Here is a 13492-nt window from a genome sequence, read left to right as displayed (position 1 = left end):
CACCCGCGATGCTAGGGAGGCTCGTCCCCGTCCGCCATTGGCTGCTGTTTTCATCCTCGCACAGGGAGAAGCAGCAGCGATGGTGAGGGGCCCGGCATATAGGGGACAGTATTATAGTATTGGATAACCCCTATAAAGAGGACCTTTCATCTGGAAAAACATTGTGAACTAAGTGTCATGATCTGTACAGTGGCGCCCAGGGATCTTACTGCACTTAGTATTATCCCTGGGCGCCGCTCCGTTCTCCTGCTATGTCCTCCGGTATGTTCGGTCACTTGGTTATAGTAGGAGGAGACTGCTCTTGTTCTCCTGGGCGTCTCCTTCTCCCAGGCTGTAGCGCTGGCCAATCGCAGCGCACAGCTCACAGCCTAGGTGGTTTTTTTTCTCCGCAAATCGCGGATACTGCTCGTGTGAGTTCCAGATTTCACCAAGTCCTGCCCTCATTTAGAAATGCCCAAACCTGTCCACAAACAGGAACAAGAATAGAAGTACGGATATCATATGGTGTGCTGTCCGCATCTTTTGCGGCCCCATTGAAATGAACAGGGACGCATCCAATCCGCAAAAAATGTATATCAGATGTGCCTCAAAACTATGGGCAGGTGCAGTAGGCCTTACACAAAATATTAAGTTAAGGCTCCATTCACACGTCCGCAAAATGGGTCTGCATCCTTTCCGCAATTTTGCGGAAAGGGTGCGGACCCATTCATTCTCTATGGGGACGGAATGTGCTGTCCGCATCCACATTTGCGGATCCGCACTTCCGCATCCGTACTTCCGTTTCCGCAAAAAAAAAAATAGAACATGTCCTATTCTTGTCCGCAATTGCGGACAAGAACAGGCATATTCTATTATGTCGGCAATGTGCGGTCCGCAAAATGCGGAAAGCACATTGCCGCTTTCCGTGTTTTGCGGATCTGTGTCTCCGCAAAACACATTGCGGACGTGTGAATACAGCCTAAGAGTACCATCATTTTTGTCCAGGCCAGTTTCATTAGTTTGTTTTTTTAAATTATTCTGTTGACCCACAATTCAAAAGCAATGATTTTCATTAGCTGACTTTCAGTAAATTTCTATTTATTATTGTTATCAGTAGAGATGAGCGAATTTTATGTTATGAAATTAGTTTACGATTCGTTTGGTGGTAAAAGCAGAATTGCGTTATTGATTCCGTTACCACAGACCATAATGCCATTCTATGACGGAATGCAGGAGAGGACTCCCCTGCATAACAGAAATAGGACGGATCCGTTTTGCAGCCCATAGACTTCTATTATGACGGAATGAATAACGGAATGCCTCTAAAGGCATTCCATTATGCACTCCGTCATAGAATTGCGTTATGGTCCGTGGTAATGGAATCCATAACACAATTCTGCTTTTACCACCAAACGAAGTGTGAACAAATTTCAAAATATGAAATTCGCTCCTCTCTAGTTATCAGGTTCAAGTTATTTCAGTGACCACAGTAGGTTTCTCTTTCTTTAATGGAAACGTTTTTATTTTCTTTTATAGTTCCCCAAGGGAACTTGAACAAGCAATCAACACATTAGCATTGGTGTCTATGAGGATTAAGCTATGTTCCTATGGAGTCCTGCTTCTGATAATTCTGGAGGACTGGGCTCCCAGACGCCGTGGTCACATTTGACCAAGGCATCTAAATGTGATAATGTCGATCACATACATTAGCCCCGGGTGTCTGCTGTTTAAGTACATCTCTAAATACCAGACCACCAACGTATATATACAATGAATATAAAAAGTCTACACACCCCTGGTAAAATGTCAGGGACATCCAGTTCTTGGTAATGTCACTGTTGTGCCATATTTTCTCCACTTGATGATGACTGTCTTCACTGTGTTCCATGGTATATCTAATGCCTTGGAAATTCTATTGTACCCTTCTAACAACGAGATCCCGCTGATACTTTGGAAGCTCTCTGTAGACCATGGCTTTTGCTGTGGGATGTGACTAAGAAAATTTCAGGAAAGACCAACTAGAGCAGCTGAACTTTTATTGGGGTTAATCAGAGGCACTTTAAATGATGGCAGGTGTACGCCAACTCCTATTTTACATGATTTTAAATGTGATTGCTTAATTCTGAACACAGCTACATCCCCAGTTATAAGAAGGTATGCACACTTATGCAACTACATTATTCTAGTTTTTTTCTTCCCTCCACCTAAAAGATTTCAGTTTATTTTTCAATTGAGTTGTACAGTTTAGGCCCCTTTCAAGTAGGAGAGATTTCCGCGCGAGTGCAATGCGTGAGGTGAACGCATTGCACCCACACCGAATCCGGATCCATTAATTTCTATGGGGCTGTGCACATGAGCCGTGATTTTCGCGCATCACTTGTGCCTTTGCGCGAAAATCGCAGCATGCTCTATTTTGTGCGTTTTTTCACACAACGCAGGCCCCATAGAAGTGAATGGGGCTGCGTGAAAATCGCAAGCATCCGCAAGCAAGTGCGATTTTCACGCACGGTTGCTAGGAGACAATCGAGATAGGGACCCGATCATTATTTTCCCTTATAACATGGTTATAAGGGGAAACAATAGCATTCTTAATACAGAATCCATAGTACAATAGGGCTGGAGGGGTTAAAAAAAATAATAATTTAACATACCTTAATCCACTTGTTCGTGTAGCCCGGCTTCTCTTCTGTCTTCGCTGTGCACAGGAAAAGAACCTGTGGTGACGTCACTGCGCTTATCACATGGTCCGTCACATGATCCATCACCGTGGTGATGGATCATGTAATGGACCATGTGATGAGCGCAGTGACGTCATCAAAAGGTCCTATTCCTACTGCACAGCAAAGATGAAGACAGAAGAGAAGCCGGCGGCGCAAAAAAGTTGATTAAGGCGAGTTAAATTATTATTTTTTAACCTCTCCAGCCCTATTGTACTACGCATTCTGTATTAACCATGTTAAGGGAAAATAATAAAATCTACACAACACCTAACCCAAACTTCTGTGAAGAAGTCCGGGTTCGGGTCTGGGTACCAAACATGCCGATTTTTCTGACGCGCGTGCAAAACGCATTACAATGTTTTGCACTCGCGCCGAAAAATCGCACATTTTCCCGCAACGCACCCGCATCTTATCCGGGCCAAAAACATGACGCTCGTGTGAAAGAGGCCTTATAGGTCACATTAAAGGTGGAAAAAGTTCTGAACGATTTATCTTTGTCTCCTTTTTTTACATCACAGAAACCTGACATTTTAACAGGGGTGTGTAGACTTTTTATATCCACTAAATGTTAGGCTGTTGAGAAGGGATTAAAATATAAACTATAATTACATTGAAATCAGTTTGAAAAAAAGGAGATCTTGGTCAAAATCCTTTATTAAATACAGAAGATTCTGTCCTTCGTTAGTCCTCAACCAGGCTAATGTCTACTGTAAAAATCCTACCTGAATGCCACACCATTCACACCTCATGCCTGAAAGTACTTCAGAGGAACCACAGGTTTTCTTGCAGACTTCACAACGAGCATTTGAAGAAAAATTTCCCTCTTGCCAGTGATGATGATATGTGTCCTAGAAAAGGAAAGAAAACCAGGTTCACAAACCTCAATTCAAGAGATGCCTGCAACCAAATATGGATGCAAATAATGTGTGTCATTTACATTGTATGCTATGCACTCTTAGAAGCGCCCAACAACATTGCATAATTTGCCCGAAGACATGTTGCCAGAGCTTTCTTCTCATTGTTTGCATACTGTCAGGGGGCAACCTTTCTTCTTTAGCTGCTGTGAACAGCAAGTCTACACATTTGCTGCACAGCATATCTTCTACTGGAGTCTTCTGGTCTTCTTAGGGGTAGTTTTCCTTGTAGAGACTGCCATTGGGCATAGGAAGTCTTAAAAGGGGGGTTGCAATCACAGACAATGGGGGCATATCGATAGGATATGTCCCCATTGTCTGACAGGTGAGGGTCCCACCTCTGGGACCCACACCTACAGCGAGAATGGGGTGGGAAAAGTAGTGGAATGCGCACTGCGCATGCATTTCTATGCGGCAGCCGAACGCTGGCTCGGCTATTTCAGTCGGCCCCATAGAAATGAAAGGGAGCTATGGCCACGCATGCACAGTGCACTTCCATTCAATTGTATGGGAGCAGCGCTTGGTGGTGGCCAGACCCCGGTAAACCGTGAATAGAACTGAACTGTGCACAGGCCATGTGACCAATGAACATGACATCACTAGGCCATATCACTCACTGGAGCTCCTCTTCAAACTGGTGATTGGTGGGGGTGCAGGGTGCTGGTCCCCACTGATCAGATATTGATGACCTATCCTAAGGATAGGCCATCAATATCAAGATCTATTAACCCCCTTAACAACTAAGCCTATTTTAGTATTGAGACTTACAGGTGTTTTTAGCATCATTGCATTCTGCATTGTTTTCCCATGTAGAAGCGCACTTTAACAGCCATAACATATCCATTTGTCCATCATTGTAGCCATATGCTAGTTCAAGGTTGTTGTTTTTTCAGCTTAGCTGTATGAGACATTGAATTTTGCAGAAAGAGTTGTGGGTTTTTTTAGGAATCATTATGGGGTGCAATTTTAGGGACGAAGATGAAAAGACAGCAATTTCAACATTATCTTTTGGGATTTATTTTTTACATTTTAAATGTAACTAAAAATGAGCTGTTATGTAGAAGCAAATAACCAGAAAGCCATGAAAAATACCCTACACCTATGTCAGTGCCACCTCCTGTGCCATGCAGCCCTTTGCCAGAGCCTAGCTTACCCCGGTTTTGTAAAACTAAATAAAAATAATTGTTTCTGTTACCTTGTACACCAATGCATTATAGCCTGTCACTGTAACAGTCACAGGCTGTCTTTTAGGGCTCATGCACACGACTGTATGTATTTAGCGATCCACAAAAAATACAGATGATGCCCTTGTGCATTCTGTATTTTGTGGAACGGAACAGCTGGCCCCTAATAGAACAGTCCTATCCGTGTCCGTAATGCAGACAATAATAGAAGATGTTCTATTTTTTTTGCAAAATGGACATACGGAAACGGAATGCACACGGAGTAACTTCATTTTTTTTTTGCGGACCCATTGAAATGAATGGTTCTGCATACGGTTCGCAAAAAATGACACGGAAATGGCTGCCTGTGAAGGTAAAATCTTGACTTTACCAGCATCAGGCAGCCGGAGAATATAAACCCAACTAAGGAAGAGTTCAGATCTACATTTTATTTTCCATTCTTCTGATCTGTCAGAACCAACAAAAAAATAAAAAGTTATGCACAGGAACCCTTTTTTTAATGGAACCCATTTTATATTTGTCGTCCGTTTGAGCCATTTCCATCTGAGGTCCGTTTTTTTTTCAGAAAAAAAAAGAAAGGCCTGCATGCGTTTTTTTTTTTTTTTTTACTTACAAGATTGTTTTTTTTTTCGTTCTTTTGACGGATCAGATCATAAAATTAAACGTGAACCTCCCCATTTTAATTTCAGATAAATTCCAAACTCCTTATCTAAATACACCTGCTAGCACATTGAATAGCATGGCTGGTCACATGCACTTAATAGACTAATACATCCACATTCTCTATACTTCTTACATCAGAGGTCACCCCTCCAGGGATGCTACTATAGCCACACTCAGGCATGTTAATTACAAGATGGTCATCCAAACTGGTTCTACTGGGACTTCTTCTTATCAGTTTTAGTAACAATACTCAGTGTTCAAGTCGCCTGTTAGATGACTGTGCAAAAAAACTAATGGATAAATCCAAGGGTCTTTGTTTTTCTCTGGAGGTCTGACTGCTGGAACCCCTCACCGAAAGTGACAACAGGGATCCCAAATGTGCCCTTTGTGAATGAGACGGAGGTGCTCATACACGTGACCACTTCTCCATTCACTTCTAGAGATACCTGGTCAGTTTACTCAATCTGTCCCATAGTGAATAGAGCAGTACTATCACTCCATTCACACAGTAAGACTCCAGTTCTCATGATCAGTTGTGGTTCCTAAATGTCGAAAGGAAATGCTCCTATGTCTAAATATTGCTGTTACATATTTGTTATAGTGCCCCCTGGTGTTCTTTTGATTCCCGCTCCGAGCACCCACCTAGTGCTGGAGGTCATATATGCCCAGTAGCTCAGTCCCGGGTCTTCTTTTACACGTAGTAGAGAGATTTCTGCTACTGTGGGGGCCAACAAGTAAGACTATGTTAACCAAGAGTCTTCTCACCAACACTATATACATAAGGTGGGAGTTGTGAGAGAGGCGCCACTACAACAAGTAACAGCCATATTTAGTCCTGCCAGCAACAAATATTGTGCAGTCGGAAACCTGTGGTTCTCCAGATGTTTTAAACACTTCCATGTCCAACGATGCCAAGAAAGCTGTAGGCTGAATCTTTCAGTTTCCCAACTGATAAAGAGCCGCAGGACGCTCCATCTCACTAAAAGGACTTCTATTTGACAGCAGACGTTACTGGAGCTTTTGAAACAGCATGGCTATTAAGAGGCATTGCAGACTAAGGCCTCATGCACACAACTGTATGTTGTTTGCGGTCCGCAGAAAATACAGATGACATCCATGTGAACGGAACAGCTGGCTTCTAATTATAGAACAGACCTATCCTTGTCCGTAATGAATTTATTAACTGACTGGTACAAGGAGAGAGTACACTGTGAGAACTTAACATCTCCAGGAAATATCAGTGAAGACATGGGGCAGGGTTCAGAAGGAAACAACTTTTATTTTTCGTTGCCTGAGCTGTGAGGTCTTGTATTTTTGGGTGGGCTGTTTTTATTGGTACCATTTCTTTTCTTTTTCTTTTGGGGGGGTTCAAACACTGCAGTTCTTTTAATGTTTATTTTATTTTATTTTTGGGATTCACAAAGTGGTATAAATTACAATTTTATTCATGATGTAGATACAATTTATATTGTTTTTGTTATGTTTTATTACTCTTCCATCGTAAAATGACTTTAAAAAAAAAATCTGTTGTATTTTGCATCACTTATTTTCCCACTGAGGTAGCTGTATGGGAACTTGTTCTCTTCAGGCTAAGTGGTTTGTATTGGTGCAATTTTGGGTACATATGGCTTTTTGATCACTTTTTATTCCACAGTCTGGTAAGCAAGTGGCCAAGTAATGGCAATTCTGTCAGTGTTTTTATTTTTATTGGGTTCACGACGAGTCGGAAAATTGTATTATAAATTTATTCTGATAATATGATTACAAAAAATGTATACAGTTTTTTTTGTTTTATTATTTAACTGTAGATTGCAATTTTCCATAAAAGCTGTGTAAAAACTTTACTTTGTCATTGTTTATAAAAAAAACTTTTACGGTATTCACTGTGTGGAATAATTAAAGTCACCCTTGTGGTCATTCAATTATATGTGACTTATTTTATTCTTCCAGTTTTTGCCAATAATAAAAAGGACAGAATAAGGCAAAATAAATGTGTTTTTACTTAAAATTTATATCTATCTATATACACACACACAGGGTATATATTTCTTTACAATTGTTTTAAAGTCCCAATTAGGCTTGAGCGAATCGACGTGTCTCTTTGAGAATCGACGTTCGGATCATAGATTCAATTAGGCTTGAGCGAATCGACGTGTCTCTTTGAGAATCGACGTTCGGATCATAGATTCGTTCATTTCCTGAACTCGGGATCGATTCCAAGTGGTACCTTGGAACCGAACCACAGTTCGGGAAATTGTTTCTTACAGTATAAATCAATTTCTGAAGTTATTATGCGAAGTCTGGCAAGACTTTGCAAAGTAATAACTTTGTCTCATCAGAGCCAATACAGTCTAATACTGTACAGAGCGCTCGCTCCGTATAGTATTGAAACAAAGTTTTATGCGAATCGACTTTGGATCTTTCCTCCGAATTCGATTCGCTTATTCCTAGCTAAAACCAATGAATAATAGTCTGACACTTCCACTTCTCTATAGCTCACTTGTCAGCTTTGCTGTATAGACTGGAACAGATCAGTACAGGGTGGGATTTGAATGATAGATGACACTCTACTAATGGAACAGATTAAACAGGATAGTAACACTATACACAGATAAACACTCTGTATGCATTGCCCCTAGTGCCTGCTTGATAAATACTGGATTTCTATAGCTGAAGAGTGCTGCAGATTCCTTAATTATTCTGATCAGATAGTACAAACACGTAAAACAGCACAATAGTGACTGTTCTTGTTTCATTGTGTTATTGAATATGCAGCAGCTGGTTCCACCTATAGCACATGACTGTGGTTAACTGCTGGCATTCTGTTCTCTAAAAATTTCCAAGCCTTAAAAGACATATTCATACGCACTGATGACGAAAGCGAATAAGCTACTACATGCAGGCACACAAAGAGACACTGACAACCAGCTCTACTGTGCTTTATAATACCCACAGGCAAAAAGAGACCACAGAACATAAAGCACAAGATGTATACTTATGCAAGTGATGAGGGGGTGGGGGTAAAGCTGGCCACGCACATGGCGGTGGATGTGTATGGGGATGTCCCAACTTTCCCTCAATGGCACTGTCAGGAGAAAGCAGAACCGGGCCGCTGTTCTTAGAGGTGTCTGACAGGGGTGTTCTCCTCTCTCCCCGTTCCGTGGTTGGAGGGATAGCTGTTGGTGCAACGAGCAAACAGATATCTAAGGCTACTTTCACACCAGCATTTTTACTGGATCCGGCAGGGCTCAGCAAAAACGCTTCCGTTACTGATAATACAACCATCTGCATCCGTTATGAACAGATCCGGTTGTATTATCTTTAACATTGCCAAGACGGATCCGTCAAACTCCACTGAAAGTCAGCGGAGGACGGATCAGTTTTCTATTGTGGCAGAGAAAACGGATCCGTCCCCATTGACTTGCATTGGGGGTCATGCCAGATCCATCTTGCTCCACATCCCAGGATGGAAAGCAAACTACAACATGTTGCGGTTTGCTCTCCGGTATGGGAACGCAACTAAACGGAACGGAATGCATTTTGGAGCATTCCATAATGTTCAGTTCAGTTTTGTCCCCATTGACAATGAATGGGAACAAAACTGAAGCGTTTTTTTTCCAGTATTGAGCCCCTATGACGGAACTTAATACCGAAAAACTGAAACGCTAGTGTGAAAGTACCCTAAGGCTACTTTCACACTCGCGTTTTGTGCGGATCCGTCTTGTATCTGCAAAGATGGATCTGCACCGATAATGCAAACGCTTGTATCCGTTTTTAATTGCACCATATTGTGTCAGTGAAAAACGGATCTGTTCCCATTGACTTACATTGTAAGTCAAGACGGATCCGTTTGGCGCCGCATAGTCAGACGGTCACCAAAACGATGCAAGCTGCATTTTAGTGACTGTCTAACAAACGCAACAGAGACCGAACACAGCCAAACTGATGCATTCTGAGCGGATCCTTATCCATTCAGAATGCATTGGGGCTTAACTGATCCGTTCTGGGCCGCTTGCGAGAGCCCTGAACGGATCTCACAAGCGGACCAAGAAACGCCAGTGTGAAAGTAGCATAAGCTGTACAGACATAATCCCCTGGTGCATATGGTCGGCAACAGACTTGCCCAATTCAAATTGAGCATATGACCCAAACATAATGTGAAACGATCATGTTACCTGTTTTTGTACAGGTGCATATTAAAACCCGGATAACAATACCAACACTAATACTATTAAAATAGAATCACCATCCCAAGTGACAGCAATACGGTTAGACTGAAGCCCATGTCTTTGCAAACTTACATGGTCATGTTGGCCATCATGGTGACACTGCCGGCAGTTACTGCATGTAAATAATACGCAGTCTGTGTGCACGTGGAGTTCACAAACTAGAAAACAAGGAAAATGTATAACGGTTAGTTATATCAGAAACACCAATATAACAACTCTGAAAGCGACTTATTCACAGTTCTACACTTAGTTCTTCTATGGATTCAGTTACAGATATGTTTACCAGTCTAACAGTGTCTGTCCGTTAGGAGATCATGGTTGTGGGCATGACATTTAAGCATGCATGTTCAACTTGGGGTCCATTCACACGTCCGTAGCATATGTTTTGCAGAAACACGGACAACGCCGGCACTAATAGAATATGCCTGTTCTTGTCCGCAATTGCGGACAAGAATAGGACATGTTCTATTTTTTTCGGGAACGGAATTGGGGGCCCGGAGAAATGAATGGGTCCACAATTAATCCAAGAAGGAATGCAGGGGAAAAGGTCTGCAACATGTTCTGCAAGCTGCTGAAACCAGGCCTTCACCCTCTACTTCAACAGGGGACAAAATGAGGACAGGAACTCCACAAACACGTTTTTTTTTTTCTCTTGACTCAGATATGAGACAGAATAGAACTCAACATGAACAGTAAGGTAACAGGATCAGCAGTGCAAGTATTTTTTTTTTTTGTACATTCAGAGGCTCTTTAACAAACCTCACTGATCATCCTGAACAATGCTCATTTAGGAGGAAAGGACAATACTGTTTTGAGGTAGGGGACGTCTGAGGACTATTTCTTACACTGTAATTGAGACTAGTCTTTTAAAGGAAGATAATGTAATCTTTTAAACGAGACCAACATTGTGGCACTAGCAGCCATTTATCGTGAGTTACAGCCCTTAGAAATAGGTCCCAGTGAGAGCTGTATATACCTATAGCTTTTACTCTCAACCTAATTTCTAAAGGCTGTATTTCACCAAGCACTGTGATCTTCGTGATGTTTTAAAGCTTAGATCACTGGCTTTCAAACCAGACCAAGCAACCTAGCCCGAGATGTGAAGAATTAAAGTAGCCCTGCTCCCCTTCAGCTGGCTGTAATCTCAGCAAGGAGGACAGAAGAAAGATGTAGTTTCTGAACACTTGGAATCTATTTTGTATCTGTTCATATTAAACTTCATTTTGTTTCTGTTAGAGCCACTGTGGCCTGTGAATGAACTGAAGATTTTTTAGAATTGTTTGTGGAAGAGAGCTATACTTAGTGTGAATATATTTTCAAGGTTGTTTCAGGATTCTGACCCACTGTGGACCTGGGAACTGGCCGCTCCAAGGACCGGGGTGATAGTAGATGAACAATTGTACACTGACAATTGTAGAGAGCATGCACTTGCTACATTCTACTAGGAAATGGAGCTTTTTGTTTAAACAGTAAAAAGCTGTACCCCTTCAGATAAGCGGCCAGAAGCTCATCCTATGGGGTGGACGCCTTGCATAGGGACCTAATCAGTGTTTCCCCCAATTGAGACTGACTGCTTTAGCTGAAAAGGGCTTCCCAGCTGATGTGTCACTGTCAGATGATGCAAGTACCTTCATTCTGGATGTAGTCAGGACTCCAGCTGAAGTGTTGATATTGTGTATTATGTTCTTTGTCCTTCGTATATAGATAAGTGCAAAAGAAGGACATTATATCACTATATGTATATACTACGGTACTTATTATATTTAATAAAATCATATTATAAAACTTTTCTTTGAAGTGTACCTGTAGTTTTAGTAGAGTCTCTCTTTAAAGAGCATCCAAGCCTAAAGTCTTGCTCTCATCAGCAAAACAGTAACATGGACTTGTTATCTATCCCCCTCTCCCCATCAATCAGAGAGAATGATCAGCATACCTCTTTTCTGACAAACATATGGGGGGGGGGGGTTCTTTTTTTTTGCCAGAAAAGTAGTCTAAAGATGAGCAGTTGTTCTAATCATCCCTCTGTGCCGTTCATTGACACTATGGCCCAGATGTTTAACAGCATCACACCAATCATTTGTATATCGCACACACACAAACTTTAATAAAGTTCCCGTTTTACACTGTCCCTCTCCTTTCCATATCCTATCTCTAGTGTAAAAGGTGCTGAATGCTTCTCTAGCAATACCCGCTAAATGCTGCAGTAATAGTGACCATCACTAGAGCGGAATATATATAATATATTTCAGACAAATGGAAAAGGATTAAGTCAGTAACTAAAGAAATGTTCTCTCATTAGCACATTAAATGCTCGTTTTAAATTACTTTAAAAAATGAACCAGTATAACAAACTGGGCTAGAGCAGTACTGAAATAGGCGTAGGTTATTTTTGTTTTTTACCTCCACAAAAAAAAAATGGTTCACATGAAAACTACAACTTTTCCTGCAAAATTCAAGGTCACATACGGCTAAATTTAACTTGTTGTGTTTAATTTTTTTTATTTTACACTTTTTAGGCAATTCGAGGCCTTTTGGAAGAGATTACATTTTTTATTGCAGATTTCTCCTGTAACTGGGGCTGATGTAGTAACCTCAGTTATAGAGGGAATACAGCCACCAGGGAGGTTGTACTTCACTGTAAAACCTTAGTGTTGAGCAGATCTGGGTCTGCTGAGACCCAGCAGCTTGCACAGACTCCTGGCTCCATGGCAATCTCACAACCGCTGGGACCGGAACAGGAAGTGACATTGCCGCTTCCTGTTCTCCATGCAGAACGGTCATTGAGCGCTGAGTATAGGTAGATGGGGAAGGCAGAGATAGTGGAAAAACGGTCCTTGCCTTCTCTATGGAGAGCCATCCTGTCACCAGGCTCCTTGCTCCTGCAGCAGCACAGTGTGCAGCTATGGTCTCTGCACAGATGTTTTAAAACGTCTGTGCAGAGATAAATGTTAACCTTCCAGACATATATAGCCAAACAGCGGTTGGCAATGAGTTAAAGGACTCCTTCACTTGATTCCACTCCAATATTTAAAATGAAAGGCGGCACTAACTGCTGACAATTATTGTCATCTTACTAGTTTTAAAAAAGTTGCCATCTTGCTGTATACAGTACCATATTACAATGTGTAATCAAAAGGTATTGTGCGTAACCCAACATTACGCTTACATGAATCTTCAGGATCATAAATAAGACTACACATTGCCATTTCCCCAAAATGTATTTCCATAGCAAAATATTATAGCAAGAATATAATACACATTTATATGGAAATTAATTGTAGGAGGATCCCTGCATTACATTCATACAGTATATTGCTATTTGCATGGGTGCACTATTTTATGATCATTGCTGTTGTGAGGGAAATGGCATAATATACATTTAGATCAGTATACGGGATATAGTGCATTTCTTGATGCAGTAGCAAAGGGTCACATAAGCAGTATAGACATAAATATTAGTCAAGGCTGGGCGATCGTTACCATGTCGGGGTCTGGGATAAAATAGGACACAGAGCGTCATTAGTAGAAAGAAATCAATAGCGGAAGATGCAGATGTTAATGCATATAAATCTGCCAAAGGTGAAAAACAGACCCAATAACATAGTATCGAATATATTACCATAGAATTGTAGAATTTTTATTTTATTTCTTGTAGCCTCGCTCTCTTTTTTTTTTTTCCATTGCATATTTATAATTCTACAAACTGTCAATGAACAGCCATTTCATTTTTATTTGAAACCTATAGGAAAGAAACAAGCCTCTTGTTTCTTTCACAACAATAATATTTTTGTTTTTCATTTTCT

At 41.2% G+C, this 13492-nt stretch overlaps 1 protein-coding gene across 1 annotated transcript in view; it reads right to left on the bottom strand.

Annotated features, from left to right (window-relative positions):
* DGKQ (diacylglycerol kinase theta) overlaps positions 1-13492 on the bottom strand; it is a 132196-nt gene that overhangs the window by 70163 nt on the left and 48541 nt on the right. The window contains exons 4-5 of the mRNA XM_044270756.1: positions 9762-9847; positions 3422-3547 (exon numbers count right to left, since the gene is read on the bottom strand). Coding sequence (XP_044126691.1) covers positions 3422-3547; positions 9762-9847 — 212 coding nt within the window. The remainder of the gene's footprint in view (positions 1-3421; positions 3548-9761; positions 9848-13492) is intronic.

The sequence above is a fragment of the Bufo gargarizans genome, chromosome 1 (assembly GCF_014858855.1).
Source record: "Bufo gargarizans isolate SCDJY-AF-19 chromosome 1, ASM1485885v1, whole genome shotgun sequence".
NCBI lineage: Eukaryota > Metazoa > Chordata > Amphibia > Anura > Bufonidae > Bufo > Bufo gargarizans.
This window is presented reverse-complemented; position numbering and strand designations above follow the sequence as displayed.